This window comes from Anopheles cruzii, chromosome 2 (genome assembly GCF_943734635.1).
Source record: "Anopheles cruzii chromosome 2, idAnoCruzAS_RS32_06, whole genome shotgun sequence".
Taxonomy (NCBI): domain Eukaryota; kingdom Metazoa; phylum Arthropoda; class Insecta; order Diptera; family Culicidae; genus Anopheles; species Anopheles cruzii.
Genome location: NC_069144.1, coordinates 20957613 through 20973713, shown reverse-complemented (window position 1 = coordinate 20973713; position 16101 = coordinate 20957613). Strand labels below are relative to the sequence as shown.

General features: G+C 49.1%; 4 protein-coding genes across 4 annotated transcripts; 2 read left to right on the top strand and 2 right to left on the bottom strand.

The window, feature by feature from the left end:
• Positions 1-725: 725 nt before the first annotated feature.
• On the bottom strand, positions 726-8749 carry LOC128269142 (uncharacterized). The gene is made up of 5 exons (XM_053006519.1): positions 8113-8749; positions 7607-8005; positions 4113-4760; positions 2052-2358; positions 726-1968 (listed from the first exon to the last, which is right to left on the bottom strand). The coding sequence occupies exons 1-5, from the start codon at positions 8290-8292 to the stop codon at positions 1862-1864; spliced, it is 1641 nt and encodes a 546-aa protein (XP_052862479.1). The 5' UTR covers positions 8293-8749; the 3' UTR covers positions 726-1861.
• A 598-nt stretch (positions 8750-9347) lies between these two features.
• LOC128278299 (cell division control protein 45 homolog) lies at positions 9348-11107 on the top strand. Its single transcript, XM_053017000.1, has 2 exons — positions 9348-9689; positions 9758-11107. Exons 1-2 carry the CDS (start codon positions 9348-9350, stop codon positions 11105-11107), a joined length of 1692 nt encoding a protein of 563 aa, XP_052872960.1.
• Positions 11108-11655: 548 nt separating this feature from the next.
• On the bottom strand, positions 11656-13013 carry LOC128278642 (mitochondrial tRNA-specific 2-thiouridylase 1). Its single transcript, XM_053017374.1, has 4 exons — positions 12938-13013; positions 12712-12877; positions 12463-12647; positions 11656-12395 (listed from the first exon to the last, which is right to left on the bottom strand). The coding sequence occupies exons 1-4, from the start codon at positions 13011-13013 to the stop codon at positions 11656-11658; spliced, it is 1167 nt and encodes a 388-aa protein (XP_052873334.1).
• Positions 13014-13520: 507 nt separating this feature from the next.
• LOC128268207 (chromosome-associated kinesin KIF4-like) lies at positions 13521-15023 on the top strand. Its single transcript, XM_053005242.1, has one exon. The coding sequence runs from the start codon at positions 13521-13523 to the stop codon at positions 15021-15023; it is 1503 nt and encodes a 500-aa protein (XP_052861202.1).
• The last annotated feature ends 1078 nt before the right edge of the window (positions 15024-16101 follow it).

The window sequence follows — 16101 nt, the reverse complement described above, 5'->3', positions numbered from 1 at the left end:
CTTCACTGAATATTGGAGCGCATACTCACAAACCAGATTGATTCCAGATATCCAGGCGGACAACTAGTGCAGACTCGTTGTTGTGTGTTTATTTTTTACTTTAAACATTTAGACACAGAAAAAGACACACACAGATATTATATACGATTCGATTTATAGATTAGAACGATAGAGCGATTTAAACTAGCAAGGGGACGCAAGCAAATACGACGGTGACCATCGGCAAATGGTGATCGATTGGGCGTTTACGAAAAGACAGACCGGTGAGATCAATCTCGTGTTGTTCCGGGAGTTTTCTGGTTTAGTATTTGATGACAGCAAAGCAATTCCAACAACCGTTATTTAAAAGGCACCGATAGCGCTCTTTTGGCCGGTCCGATGTTCCAATCGATTCTAATAGTGAGAACACATACCTTTATTTACGAATAAATTCTAAGGAGGAATATTGAAATTCCGCTCTTTCCTAAATCCGACTGGCTTGCAAGTTTTTATTTTGCCGGTGACGATGACTTAGCAGAATCGGTCCATTAATAAAAAGTAAAAGTAAGTATCAGAGATTCTTCCGATCCGATCTCCTACGCTACACCGGCGTAAACTTATTATTTTTAATGTTTCCGTTCTTTTAGCTATGTGCGTAATGAGTTTTCTTTCCAAATTTATGTGAAAATCAACACGATCATTGTCTTTTGTCTTTTTATTTAGGTGATTGTTTTTTAGTTCCCGAGGTAAACAGTTCTCTTGTCGGCCCGATCCTTGAGTTCGCTTGAGTTACGTGGCATCTGCATAACCAGTGAAGCAGGTTTAAGGTAGGGTAGCTGTTCTCGTCCCGGGGTTGGTATGATGCCGGTAATGTGCCTAACTAAAACACGTGTTGTCTGTTACTCGCCTTGAGGACACCTGAGCACAGGAGACGATTGCCTGCTCGTTACTTAAGTCATCGGCCTGACCTGGCGTAGGAGCTCAGAATTACTTCGCGTGTCACTGTTCCGGGTTATAACGATCCTTTACTGTCCATGTGTCGAACGTAAAACCTGTGTTTCTGTTGTTTATATTCTGTCTATTCGTCAGTGTCGCAATGTCTTTATCCTACTTTCAACCCACCTTAAAACATCGAGCGCGCTATCAATCCATTTACACGTTTATTTCTACGGATACATGATTGCTAACATTGTCATCAATCTTCCACGTTCATGATTTATCATGCACTAAGCGTGTACACAGTTAGGGAGCTGTTTCGTTTATTTTACAAATGTTTCCCGACGCAACTTTTAACTGGGGCAAGAGCTGTTCGCGTGAATCGCTTCTTTTGCCTTCCGGCGTCGTCTTGAAGTTTACATCAGACAAATACTTCTAACAAATACACAAACTCCTCATTTATGTAGCTTCTATAAATGGGTACGTACAGTATTTTTGGGACTACTACTCCTTCCGTCTTCGGGGTATAGTACTTGCCGGTTCCAAAGTTCCGGCCAATCGCGTTAGTTTTGATAAACATTAAAAAAATACTTTACTACTCCTACGCCAATATTACCGTGGTTTACGATTTATCTCCCTCTTCCTTTTCCTTTCTTTCTCTTCTCTCTCCTATCGTTCCTATTCCTAACCTATACAGGATCTTCAACTGGAGGGAATCACGATACCGAGCCTGCTGCTACCGTTTCATAAACAAACATCTTACATACGGCACTCACACAAACACACGATCCTAACAGACCACTAATCAAGTGCCAATACCGAGCAGGCGAGATCCCCTGCGCGTTTGGCCCCTTCCCGCAACCCATTCTCCACTTGGGAGTCGGTCGGTCGGTAAAGTATCCTCGGGATAGCTGACCGATGGCGAGGGGAGCCTTTGCGCGCCCGCTTAAGGTGAGCCGGCGAATGGCACTTTGGCCGGTTCTTCCTCGCCCGGCCCGAAAAACAGAGCACTGACGGCGAAAAGCAGGAACACGACACCACCGATGAGGGTAACTAAAATGGGTGCAGAAAAAAGGCAACATAAATTAGTTGTACGGGACACGAGACAACCGTCTGCCGATCGCGCATCATCTCACCAGTGCGGACAGATATTCGTTGGGCGATCATGCGCCCCCCAATCACAGCCAGTCCGGTACAGATCGAGTGCCCGATGATGCCGCCCGCAATCACGCCGTACACATTTTCGCGGGCACTCAAAATGATGGTCGTCAGCTGCGACCGGTCACCCCACTCGGCCAGGAAGGTCATCGTGAAGGCCTGCGCGAAGATCCGGAACAGCATGCGGAGGGCCAGATTGCGCGGACGAGTGCCGCGGCGTGTCGCTCCCGTTTCGGCGTCCTGCACCTTCATCAAGCTTCCGCTGGCACTGACCTCTCTTTCGAGCTGCACACACAACACGGCACCGACAACACCAGCCACAGAAATGGAAACAGATAGACGTAAAGTTTGGTCAATTGGCGTCCGAGATTTCGTTTGGTGATATGCTGGGAGATGTGTTCCGGGGAGAGGGGCTGTGTGTTGGAATAAAACAGGATTCCCCGTTGGGGAGGGCTCTTGATGGGTGTGCGCGCCGATTGGAAGGACCATGCGGGGAGGATCGTTGAAACGATCGCACTTTCGATCGGTTGTAGTGTTTCGGATTGGTGCGCGGCGCAGTGTAAGGAGCTGTGTGTTGTGTTTGTTTTTGTATCACACACCCGTCTCGAAACACACACACACACATGTACGGCGGAACTACGGATGAGAGCTGCTGAACACATGCCGCGCAACGGAGCAAACGAAGATAGTAAAACCGCGAATTCGAACAAAGACTACAGATATAAAAGCGGCCAAAGGACGGTGGCGTTAGCGAAGCGAATGATGGTTTGTGGGGGTCAGCGTATTTAATACAGATTAACTTATACTTAGCGGCAATACCTAAAAAATGCTACTAATGCAACGGAAGTGGATCGGTAAAGTGTTAGGTACGACTACTACTGCACGCTTTTTATCGTTAATATTAAATAGCTATTTAATAACTACGCATTTCAGTCATCAACACCTGGTTCTCTGGGAACCGGGGCCGGGAGCAACCATACAGCCGGGAGAGCTACTTCCTCTAGTGCCTTCGAAGTGTTTGCGTCATGCGTCATAAAGTGTCGTTTCTAATTTATGTGCATCCGATCCATTTTAAGCTGCCAATGCGATCGATTGCGTCCTGTAGTTGGCACACCACGGTGCGTTAATGGAGTTAATGTGCACATATCGCAAACGTGAAGTCCAACGTCTCCAACCTCCAACGGTACACTAACCTGCGACTGCCATTTTGAGCCCTTTTTTGAGATTTTTTCGTATTTCAAATGATTGCACACCATTCCCAAAGCAGTACAAAACAGTAAAGCAAACGCCAGGCGAATGAAAAAATCAAACCAAAACCCAGCAACAGACACACAGTAAAACTACGGAACGCTGTGCTGCTCCGAAGGAAATGCTTCGGATGCTGTGCCCTGCGAAGGTTCACCTTCCCTCGAACCGGTGTATTCAGCTGTCCAACCACATCGCATGACACCGCAATGGGGTAGCTCGAAGCAACGAACGTACAGAGAACAAACCAGAGTAAATACGAAATAAACATTAGAAAAAACATAAAAAAAGCAAAACCAAAAAACGTTAAAACAAGAAAAAGCAAAATAATGTAACAAAAATGGATTCAAACAAAGAATCGTAAGCGAAGAGCATGAACCAAACAAAACAATGGATGATAACGATGATGATGGAAGAGAGAAGAAGTTGCCGATGACGGTGTTCCCGCCAAATGGGTTATGCAATTAAAATGATGATAAGGCTTTCTGTGTTTTTTCAACAAACAAAACGTTTATCCCTCATTTTAGGATACCGTGTAAAACAACTGGCAACTGATGCGTGGTGAAGGTGTGATAAAATGCGGCCCAGAGGGATGCAGTAAACCGCGCGGCGCGCGATATCTTGTGATTGAAGCAGTCGCATTCAAACATGATAACCTTTTTTTTCGGGGATATATTGTTAGGGAACTCCGTTTCCCCGTGTGTATGTCTGACTCGATGGACTGAGTATTGTGGTGGTGGAAGGGTGGAATAATGGTGATGAAGGGGGTTCCCCTTTTCGGCGCCTTCGCTAACCATTTTGCTGCCACCGAGCGTGGAACCCGCCCCGACGACGGCGCCCGACGGATGATGCTGATCGGTGGCCCCGGATGCGATCGATCCGTTGGCCGTGCCGCCGCCACCGCCGCCCCGCAAGCGTTGCCGTTGTTCGCTTTCACCTCCACCGTTTTCCAGCAGGGTCACGGTTGCCGGCGGTTGGGCCAGTGTGTCCCGCACACTGTCGCTGCTTACCGACGTCTCTCCGGCGCCGCCAAGATTGTCGGTAGATTTTATGGCCCCGTCACCGGCCATCGTTGAGATTCCTTTGGTTTTTCGTACACTAAACTTTTGCTGACTAGATTGCAGTCCGTCCACCTGTGGACCGCCAGTGGCCGCCGCTGCTGAGGCCGGGCTGTGGTGATGGTGATGATGGCCACCGGGGTGCAGCTGAGAGGCGGACGCGGACAGGCGCAACGAAGAAGACGTCGATAATACTGCGGTCGGCGAAGGGCCTCCTCCTTCTATGGTGCCCGGTTCGGCCAGCGAGTGCACCGAGCCGTTCGCCCGGTGGGTGGCCCCGTTGCGGGGCAGCATCATCCGCTGCTGCTTGCTGTCGTCCTCGGTTTCGCTGAGCGGCACCAGTTCGACTGTCTCCTTGCGACTGCCGCTCATCGATCGCGCCAACTACACACGCACGATCGGGGGTTCGGGGTTACGGGGCCGGAACAAGAGAGAAATGACGTATCATGGCAAACGGTCAGAGCTTTCCTGTTGCTTTTTAGCAGGGCGGGGCTGTTATGGTATTAGGTGTGTTAGGCACTGACAGAGGCGGTGCTGGTGTGGTTCACAATTGCTTGTGGATGATTGTGCGCGAGAAAAATGGCAAATGGTTTGGGGTTAGAGAGGTGGATGAGCCGTTAAAAACACAAAACTTTGTGACAGAATAAATTAATAAAAGAAAAAAAGTCGCAAGCTGTCGTCTTTCGTCTTCTACAGGGCGCGGCTCGTGTGACTTCGGGGGGCCGTATAGAAATTACATCGTAAAGTGCTTCGAAAGACCAAACACTCGCAAGTGTTCCTCGTAAAACAAATTTTCTAACCAGCGGCGGCGGAACCATTGCTGAGCCACTTTTTGGGAGACACATTTGAAGCTTGCCGACATCTGCCAGTGAATTAGGCTTCCGGTTTTCCATCATATCTCACAGGACCGTGACGTGTGCGTTTTAACACTACTGACATAAACGGCGGTGCTATACAAAGATAGCAAAATAAACCAGAATCAGGGGGTTTTGTGCTGGCGATCTCTGTTTAAAATATGGCCAAGTGAACAAACACACCACAGAAAATAAACAACACGTTTGTGTTCCTTCGACAAACTATCGGCAAATGGGTTGATCGATAAGACTTGCTTTGAAAGTACACAGAGCCAACGGTTGGCTATACTTATGGTGCGGTCCACATCAAGCACATCCATCCAGAATGAAGCGGTACTAAAGCATCGGGAAAAGTTGTCACTTAGAATCGGGAAAAGTTGTATGTCTTCTAGCAGCGCCTCTGGTGGTCGGATTTCAAATGTGTTGATAGTTATATCTTTAGTAAACATTCGACTTTCAGTGCTGAAAGTTTCAGTTCTTGATACGCGGAGTTTATAGAAAGTTATTAGAAACATGCATGAAAATGAATTTGGGACAGCTTCAGCTTGGACGTGACAATAAGGTGGATTTCATCGCAAAGGATATCAACCCACCTAATTGCCCTGAATTCCGCCAATCGAAAATTATTGGCCAAAATCAAAAGGAAGTTGAAGAAAACTGGAAAGGTGATGCGTGATGCTGCACAGATGGCGAGTAATTGGAATAAATTAGCCACTGAGGTGGACCAGAAGATTGTGCAGAAAATGATGGCGCGCATTCGAAAGAAAGTTCGCGATTGACAGAATAAATTTTCTGAAATTCTTCTCTCAAAGTACAATAAAATACCTTCGATTTGACACCTTGACATGTTCCTGAGTCAAACCAACCCCGAGATAGAGCTAATTAAATCGTTCCCGATTCTAAGTGGGCCATGCTTTAAACTTGGTACCAAAAGCAACACAACTCTGCTACAACCGAATGCGATCAAGCTCACTAATTTAAGGACTTGATTTGGCTGGAGTATCGCTGGAGGAAGGTATCAAATGTTAGTTAGGATTAGGGAAAAAGAAACATACACGTACACACACTACTAACTAAGGGGTTTTAAACATGAAAATTTTTAAAGTAACGTGGCGTCGCAAGGAAAAAAAGGTTAGAAGCGATAGATTACTTTTGCGAGTGGACAAGTCTTCAGCATAGTTCCAAGAGTCGTTCGAGCGTGAAATCATCGAGTATCCATTGACAAAGGATCCAAAACTGATACACACTGATGCCTTTGATATACGTGACCGATATAGGTAGAGTAAATTCAAGTCCCTTGATAAAAGAGTAATCAGTCGTGAGTATGGTGACCGTGGTTTGTTTCACTGTTATCACAATCTATTATTACGAAATGTCGAGACAGAGTTTAGTGCGGTACAAAGCGGATTCTGGTTCACAATAAGACACCGTAAAATCGTAACCAACAGTCCAAAAGTAGCTACTGTACAAGCCAAACTTGCCACCAACCCCGCTACACGGTTAATCTCACGACTTTTCCCAGCACCGAATGCCACGGTTATCAGCCATTTGTGCGAGTTTTGTTGGCCGAAATCCACCCTGCGGAAGCCCAACTCTACGATACGAAGTTGAAGGACCTCGTGTGAGGTTCTTGAGTTAATCTTCATTTGTTATCATACATGCGGTTCCCACGATGTTGTTTCGCAGCGATTTATGTTCGGTTCATCTCGGATGTCACCTGCACGGCCAACTGTGACCATTACGTCGGTGCGTGCGATAAGGACTCGCACACAACGTTCGAACCCATCGTTGCAAAGTAGCCCGCGACAAAAAGTGTTTTCCAAACGGGCCGCAATCGAAAAGTAATCGCACCCAACGCACGCACCCAGCGAGGGGTAGGTCAGGGTTGTCTGTGGCCAAAAGCTAAAGCAAAAGAAAGTACTGCCATCTGCCATGGTCAACGAAAGTACGAAAGGCCTGCGAAGAGGTTGGGACGCGCAGACGTGGCTGGGCAGACAGATAAGAGTGTCTGTTATCTACACGGCCGTACACGGCGGTGGAACCGTTGCCATTTTGGGATGGGGACGGAGGGGGGCGACACGAACTAAGGGAGATCCTCATGCAGGGCGCATCGGCATCATCAAACAAATAAAACAAAAAACAATTTGTTTGCAAACACATACAGAGGGGAAGATCGCTCGTTCGGAAGGCATTGACCACGGCGGGAATGCTCGCCCGCGTCTGACGGGGCGCTTGAAATCATAAAAGCATCGAACCCGAGGCCCGAGGCCAGTGTGCATAGGCAGGCGCTCTCTCGGGATGGGTTGACGAGGTGAGATGAGAGTAGCGGTTTGTTTGGGAGCGCGCAGCGCAAGGACAGGAGTGCGCTTGACCTACCTCGTCGTCGCGTTTGCGCAAATCGGACTGCACCTCTTCCAGTTCTTCGGCCGCATCGGTCGCCGACATGTAGTAGCCGTCCTTGAGCATCTTCAGGCCGAACAGGGCGAACAGGGCGGTCGAGATGTAGAACGTGTAGACACGCGGTATGATCGTGGCCGCCATGCCGAACACGACCGAGAGGACGGTCATCAGGGCGAGGGCAGCGATGGCCCCGGCGAAAACCGTTAGCCGCGGGTGACGCATCGCCATGATGGCCGCAATGAAGAACGTCTTATCGCCAAGCTCCGATACGATAATGACCATAAAGGACGCGGCGAACGCGTGCACGAAACCGATATCGGACGACAGGAGGCCCTTATCTTCGGTCGGCACCCCGCTACTCCCGTTCGGGGCCAGCTGCGGAAGGGGTAGAGAAGAAGAAGACGACGAGGGGTAGAGAAAGACAGCTTTTACCACGGGCCATGTGCTGCGCACCGGCGGGGGTTGGTTGGTTGACAACTCACCTCATCGTCCACCTCGGTTACGACCGAAATATCTTCCTGGGGCATCTTGTCCGCGCCTATACCGGCGGTGTCCAGCAGCGACAGCAGCATCAAGTAGAACACGCACACGTACGTACAGTGCACTGCCAGTTGCACAATGTTCCGTATGACAAACTTGTTCATTATGCTCTTCCCGGACATTTTCACACTCGCCTCTCCGTTCGGCCGACTGGTTCTTGCTTGCTAAACGGAGTCTGTACTGTGTGTTGCACTCACAAGATGCACCTTGTGGTTAAAGCTTGTGCAGGAAGTAATTGGAAAATCAATTTTCTCTCCACTCAGCGCGCGCAGTGGTTACTTTAATCGGTGCGGTGTGCTCACACTTGTCGCTTCACGTTGACGCCGTGAAAACCCAACTGGACGCTTCGACGGTGACCTAGGTATGAACCGTACGGTGCGGAACGTGTCGCAAATCTGTTCAGATACACCGACACCCGCACGTAGCTTGCGGGGTGGCTTTTGTTCCGAGCGTAAAAATAACTGATACGCTAACGCTGATTATCACGCTCTCTGGCGTCACAGGTGATCGATGGGGATGAACGAACGAACACGAACGCAGACACCCGGACCAACCGACACACGACGGCGACAAAAAGGAACGGGCGTAAACTGCATATGTGCGATCGAACCGCGATGACGACGATTGCATCGATAATTTCCTGGACGTTTTCGCGGCGCTGAGTTTGACAGTTTGTGGTGTTTATTCTCGGTACGGGCGCCACTAGCTGATGGGGTGTTCTGTGGACCGCACTCCGAATGTACTCCGTTGGGGAATTTAGAGAAGAAAAACCTAAGCAAATATAACTACCGAGCTAATCGGTGCAGCGGACATACCCACCGAACACCGAATATGAGGCAAACAAATCGCCACACCATTGACAGACCCCTCGCTGAACGCGGGGCATTGTGACAGCTTGGGCTGTCAGAGCGCAACAAGCTTTCGGCGCGCGTATTCCGCCGTGTGCGGCTTGTTTTGATCCGTCGCGTCCCGCAGCCCGTGCGTTCGTTCGCGTTTTGTGTGTGTGCTCTTGTGCTATTTGTGTGCCAGGATCGCCATTCACGATCGTGTCCTTTACTTTTCCCAACAACCGCGCGATCCTCCACACAATGCGCAGAGTCTGAGAAGAGGAGAGCAGCGTCCGATCGTATTCCATCGGTTTGTCGGTTGGGAGGCCCGCGACCTGTGACCTGTGACGATGTTTATCGCAGACCTACGGAGAGACTTCTACCAGCAGCTCCTCGGCAAACGCATTCTGGTGCTGGTGAACTATGATCTGGACGCGATCTGTGCCAGCAAGATCCTGCAGGCACTGTTTCGCTGCGACAATGTGCTCTACTCGATCGTGCCGATCATGGGCATTTCGGGCATGAAGCGAGCGTTCAACCAGCACAAGGAAGCCATACGGTACGTGCTGCTGGTCAACTGTGGCGGCTGCATCGACATCGTCGACGTACTGCAACCGGAGCAGGATGTTGTGTTCTTCATATGCGACTCCCACCGGCCGTACGATGTGTGCAACGTTTACAGCGATGGGCAGGTTAGATTTCAGGAAGAATGGGCGTTAGTTTTGCGGGTGGAAGTGTAACCAAATACTGTCGATCTTAGGTGCGGATACTGGGAGAGATGAACAAGAATGAAAACATACCGGCCTTTGAGGACATCTTCCAAGACTCTGACAACGAGAGTAACGATGAGTCGGACCCCGGTGATGGTAGTAACGAGAGTGATGAGGAAGCCGGCGGTGGCTCCAATCTGCGTGTCCAGCGTATCGAGAAACGTTTGGTGCGCCGGCGGGAACGGAAAGCGTGGCAAGAGCGGCGCATAACGCTCATGTTCGAGTACGCGCAGTATGCCTACTACGCCCAAAGTTCGGCGCTCGGTGTGTTCGAGTTGGCCTGGGGCATGGCGAAAGATTCGCTCGATCTCCTGTGGTGGGCGATCGTTGGTGTTACGGAGCAGAAGCTGCTCGGAAAGGTCGAAAGCGCAACTTACACGCTGCTGGTCGAGCGGATACAGTCGCACGTGTCGCGCCTCACGAACAAAGCGAGCGATCGGGCAATTCAAACGTCGGTGAAGATCGCGTTCGAGAGCGATCTGCAGTTGGCCCTGTTCCGTCACTGGAGCGTCCTTGATTCGCTCCGCTACTCCTACTATCCCGCCTGTCGCATGAAGCTGTGGACGTACAAGGGCGAAAAGACGATGCACGAGCTGCTGGTCGACATGGGCCTCCCGTTGGTGCAGGCAAAGCAAACGTTCAGCGCGATGGATCTGGTGCTGCGCAAGGAGTTCTACGAGAAGATGGAGCAGTATGCCGAAAAGTACAACCTGCCCGATGTGACGTACGCGTCGTTCGTGCTGCAGTACGGCTACCGGAACCGCTATTCGGCCGCCGACTACGTGTACTCGATGCTCGCCATCCTGGAGTCGGTGCGCAAAGATCGGCTACCGGAGGCCTGTTTTCTCGAGTCGCTGGATGCGCTGTCACGGTCGAAGAAGCCCATCCTGGACGAGGGCATCGAGATGTGCAAAACGCTGCTCACTGCCATCTTCAAGCAGGTCCAGAGCAGCCTCGAACTGCACCAGATCCGGTCGGCGGGTGCGTTTCTGTACTTTGTGCTCCAGGAGGAAGTGCCTTTCTTTAGCTGCCCCTATGGCCTGTTGATATTGGCTCGTTTTTTACTGCGAGCCCATGTGGCCGTCTCTCGAAATCGTCGGGCACAGGAGTTACCCCTCATCGCCGTAGCACCGATCGATCTGCAGCGAGGCATTTCGCTGCTTGCCGGCGTTCCACCGGTGTGCGAGGACAGTCGACACTTTTTTGCGAAAGCGTTCGAAGAGGCCGGCAACCGGAGCGGCGCCGTGATCTCGGCCGATTTTTTCGAAACCTCCGTCATTCAGATACAGCACTCAGATTGTACAAAGTTTCTCGATGCCCTGACCGTGATGTTGAGCTAGTTTCTATTCGTGTGTGTGTGTTTATGTGTGTTATAGTTGGTATGGTTTCGCTTCCGCAAGTGATGCTTCAGGGATTTAAAAACGATAAACTCAGATGCAGCTGAAGGGGGTTGCTTTGTTGCGAGTGACGATTAGAAACTCAGGCTGACGAAAGATGGATGGATCACATGGGGACTAATTTTTACACATTTCGACTCCAACAATCCTACCGTAAGACGCCTTCTTTGATGCTGCTCGCTCTTTGAAGGTGCTGCTATGGGCAACGAGTACAATAAATTATTGAGATAGATGTAGGACTAAACAGAGCCGGTGCTCTTCATCAATTTAAGCGTAAAATAAATCAATTCTGTAGACACCTATTCGAAGCGAGTGGGTTTCAAGTGAAGGTGAAGCGAAGAAAATTCCAAGGCAGAAGAAAACGCAGAGTCAGAAATTGCCACACCAACCTGTTTTTCTCATCTCATCTGGAGCCTTCAAAGGGCTATACTTTTATCAGCTTTACAATTATAATATTTTTTAGTCTTTGTGATAATATGTTTTATTGTTCGCTAACTGGTCGTACTATATATTGTTGACGGCCCTGGCTGCACTATTCGTGCGCTTCCAAAACACTCCTCATTGCGGTAAAAGACGGCATACTGGCCCGGTGTGATCGCTCTCAATGGTTGGTCTAGTTTGATGAAAAGCTTTGACCTGCTTTCGCCAGAAACTTTGTCATTTCGCCCCAAGGGTGACTGAAAAATGCTGCAACCCACTAGCGGTTTGGTGTGTTGAAAGCGAAACAAACACCTCACGACAGCCCCGTGATCCAATCCGTGGGGAGCGTTAATCCAAACGGGGTTTTCCGCGTACACCATATCGGTGAACAGAAGCGGATGATCGTGCCCGGAAACCACCTCGATCACGTTCGTGTCACGATGTTTCCGAAACACGTAGTATGGCTGCAGACACCCTCCAATTTTACACTTTTGCCCTACCGTCCAATGATGAATTCCGGCATGCTGACCAACCTCCTGCCCACTGTCAATGTCCACAAACGGGCCAGGTTTGGTGTCTATGTACTCGGCAATGAACTGCTGAAATGAGCGCTTGCCAACGAAGCAAATTCCCATGCTTTCCTTCTTTCGTGCGAACACCTCCAGACCTACTTCGGAGGCTAACCGTTTGACCTGGGGTTTAGTGAGAGCCCCAATCGGGAACATCGTACGACGCAGTGTGTCGGCGGTGATTTGTGAAAGGAAAAACGTTTGATCTTTGATGGGATCCGGTGCCATAAACAGACGAACCCCTGTAAAATGTAAGGTAAGCTTGGTGGGAAAATGTGGCAAGAAAAGTGACTCAGTTTATGGTCATACTTTCATTCTCGGAATAATGCTCTAGAAAGGGTCCAAAGTTGGTCTGAGCATAGTGGCCGGTGGCAATCGCGTCCGCATTCATCTGGTTTCGAGCATGATGGTAGAAACAGTTAAACTTAATGTGCCGATTGCACAGGATGTCCGGATTCGGTGTGATACCTGCATCGTAGTCTTTGAGAAAGCTTCTGCAAACGAGAGAGTATTCCGTCTACTACCTTTTTTGGGCCACAAACCATTCTCTCGACTTACCCAAACACTTCATGCCAGTATTCTTTAACGAAATTTATCTGCTCCAGTGGTATCGCTAGCCAGCGACATAATCGTTGTGCATCTTCCCAATCCTGCTCGCCAGAACAATAGCCGGATTCGTCGATAAGGTCCCAGTTTTTCATAAAAGCGCCACATACTTCGAAACCTGCATCGACGGTAATTGGATTAGTTTCTCTCTCCGCAGTCCACCAAATTACCTACTTACCACGTTTCTTCAGCAGATACGCTGAAACTGCACTGTCTACACCTCCCGATACACCTATGACCACTTTGCGGAACATTAATAATGTTACAGACAGCGCAGAACGGTTCGATTATGTTTTAATTCTGCCCGATCGATTGTCATTGCAGTTACAAAATCAAAACAAAAACAAGGAGCATCATCTGTCACTTTTGAATTTCGATGTTCTGTTCGTGTAGTGCACTTCTACGTGCAAAATGGCCATGCTTAAAAATGGCATCGTTTTTTAAATACTGTAACACCAAGATGGAGCCTTTTTGTGTAATATTGGAGTTATAAAATATAAAAAAGCCACAGGCAGGTTTTGTTTTCTGTCAACAAAGCGATCGCCAAATGTCTAAATCGCAGTAGCCTCAGCCAAATGAAAGAGAGTCCGCTGTTCAACGTTCTCTAAAGTAGTAGAATTGTACACCGTTAGTGCCATTTTGAAATATTTTTTCCCATTTCGATTTGGCGTCCTTACGAAACCTCTAGCCGCAAACTGGGACAAGCAAATTTGAAGCAGAATTCTCATACGCAAACCGAACCCTTCACTAGCCGTCGTCGTATGGCTGCCGTACCGGAAACGGTCCAGGTTGCGGTGCGCATTCGACCTCTGTCGGTGCAGGAACTGGAGCGAGGATGCCAGAGTGTCGTTATACAGCCATCGCCCGACGGGCCACGGCTGGTGGCACGGGGCTCGGAAGAGTTCATTTTCAGCGATGTCTTCGGCCCGACGGCCACACAAACCGAAGTCTATGAGCGCACGGTTCGGCGTCTAGTGTTGCGCCTGTTCGAAGGGTTTAACGTTTGCATTCTGGCGTACGGGCAGACCGGTTCGGGGAAAACCTACACAATCGGCACATCGTTCGATGGGCACCTGAACGCCGACAGTGGCATTTTGCCCCGGGCTTTGTTGGATATTTTCAAAGTGGTCAACGGAACGTCAACGGATGATGAAACCGAAACATCCTACCGGGTACTGTGCTCGTTCATGGAAATCTATCAGGAGAACGTGTACGATTTGTTTTCGCCCCGCAACCGCTACGAACGGTTGGTCGGCATTCGTGAGAGCACCACCGGTATCATCGTTCCGGGGCTCACGGAGGTCCCGGTGTCCAGTACGGAGGAAACGTTCCGGTGGTTGGTGCGCGGTGCCAGTTGCCGTGCAATGGCACCAACCAGCATGAACAAGCAATCGAACCGAAGCCACACCATCTTCACGGTGATTGTCCGCAAGCGGTGCCGGACCGGCGGCGATGAGAAGGTGACCATTTCGAAGCTCCATTTCGTGGACCTGGCCGGCTCGGAGAGGACGAAAAAATCGCTCGCTTCCGGTGAGCGGTTGCGCGAAACGATTCAAATCAACAAAGCACTGCTCGCCCTCGGGAACGTTATATCGACCCTCGCGTCCATCGGATCGATTCAATCGAAAAAAACCTTCGTTTCGTACCGCGACTCCAAGCTGACGCGATTGCTGCAAAACTCGCTCGGAGGTAATTCCATCACGCTAATGCTGGCCTGTGTTTCGCCCGCAAACTACAACATCGAGGAAACGCTCAGTACGCTTCGGTACGCGGATCGAGCCCTCAGCATTCGAAACAAACCCACCAAAGCACCGTCGGCCAACTCATCCTGCACCGAGACGGAACGGTTGACGCTAACGGTCTCAAAGCTACGCTCCGAAAACGAGCGACTTCGGCGGCGCATTTCGGCCGAGTTGAGGATGTCCCAAGACGGCAGTAACAACGGCACGGTGCAAAGCCGGAACACGAAGCAACTGATCACACAGAACCGTTCCCTGCAGGGTCAGCTGCAGTCATTGATCGAGGCGTCAACGCGTAATGAACTGAGAGCATCCATCGCGGAGAACGCTATCGGGCGCATGGAACCACTGGTCATGCTCGAACCGGATCCGCTACCCTTCAGTCAGGAACCACAAACGGCCGAAGAACTACGCGCGAAATGCCACGATGTGCTGCTGCGATACCGGAGCGAGGTGGAAGCACTTCAAAAACGACCCACGATTGCTAGCAAATCACCTGTTCTGAAGTACCTTAATTCAATTTAAATTAAAAAAACACGACAAGAGCACACTCACTCTGGTAACCTAGTTCCTTCCGCCTGTGAAGTTTGGTTTTTGTCCTAATTTATTTCAAAACCTATTACGCGACCCAAACTAGTTCCCCTCTACGGTAAACCCTACGAGCCTCATGTAAAAGCACACGCTCCTTATATCTGTTGTTTCGCCAAACCCTTAAAACCTACACTTTCGTGTGGGGAACCAGTAACCAGTATTCTTCCCATTTGTCCCGTTTGTCATTCTTTTCGACAGCGGAACCGTACTGGTTGGCCACTGCATTCTTATTGAGCTAACAATGTGTTCATATAATATACTTTTGTTTTTCTATATTTCTCTCCACCGATGCAAAATTCCACTGACTAGACACTGTTAACTTATTTTCTTGTGTTGAGTAGTTTTCATGTTCCTTTACTCCTATTTTACCACTTCTTACCGAAGAACAGTTCACTCTGTATCGGGGGGTGGCTGAGTTTAAGGTTAAGCTTCTGCTACGCATTTCTTCACCGTACGGACGCTTTTCTACTTTGCACATTCTACTTTCAATTAAAACCTACTCATAAAAGAATACTATTCGTTCTTTAAAAAATGTCTTTTCATACTTCCTTCCTCTAAGTTTACGCTTTTGTTATGAAATCAATGGATGAATGATCGGTTGTACTGTAATGAACTTCAACGTAAAATGACGATTAGCTTAGATCGTTCCGCTACGAATACGAATTGAAATAAAGTAGAGTATCGTTAATTAATACACGTTTTCTGAAACTCAACACAACACGTTCTCACACTCGCTGTCGGGCGTTTTTGGTTGTGTTTAATGTAATATCACAAAACATGTCAGAGTATTCGTCGGATTAATTTGTGGGCATAAAGCATAAGGCCCTTTTCGTGTCTTTTGAAGAACTACAAGTGGTAATAAATGATATTGAATATTACTTTCGCGGGCACTTTGCGTTTTAATATAAATTGCTGAGAGAAACAACAAATTCTCCGACAATTGGCCAACAGCTACTAACAGCAGAATTGCGAACAAATTGTCCACAAAAGAATAAACCAAACAAGGCGACCA

Excerpts from the sequence above, each read along its gene's own strand:
- LOC128269142 (XM_053006519.1), bottom strand. The coding sequence starts at position 8,292 with ATGTCCGGGAAGAGCATAATGAACAAGTTTGTCATACGGAACATTGTG. Across the intron at positions 8,006-8,112 it reads TAACCGAGGTGGACGATGAG|CTGGCCCCGAACGGGAGTAG; the intron begins GTGAGTTGTCAA and ends CCCCTTCCGCAG. Across the intron at positions 1,969-2,051 it reads ACGAATATCTGTCCGCACTG|TTACCCTCATCGGTGGTGTC; the intron begins GTGAGATGATGC and ends CACCCATTTTAG.
- LOC128268207 (XM_053005242.1), top strand. The coding sequence starts at position 13,521 with ATGGCTGCCGTACCGGAAACGGTCCAGGTTGCGGTGCGCATTCGACCT.
- LOC128278299 (XM_053017000.1), top strand. The coding sequence starts at position 9,348 with ATGTTTATCGCAGACCTACGGAGAGACTTCTACCAGCAGCTCCTCGGC. Across the intron at positions 9,690-9,757 it reads ACGTTTACAGCGATGGGCAG|GTGCGGATACTGGGAGAGAT; the intron begins GTTAGATTTCAG and ends TGTCGATCTTAG.
- LOC128278642 (XM_053017374.1), bottom strand. The coding sequence starts at position 13,013 with ATGTTCCGCAAAGTGGTCATAGGTGTATCGGGAGGTGTAGACAGTGCA. Across the intron at positions 12,878-12,937 it reads GTATCTGCTGAAGAAACGTG|GTTTCGAAGTATGTGGCGCT; the intron begins GTAAGTAGGTAA and ends CCGTCGATGCAG. Across the intron at positions 12,396-12,462 it reads GCATTATTCCGAGAATGAAA|GGGTTCGTCTGTTTATGGCA; the intron begins GTATGACCATAA and ends TACATTTTACAG.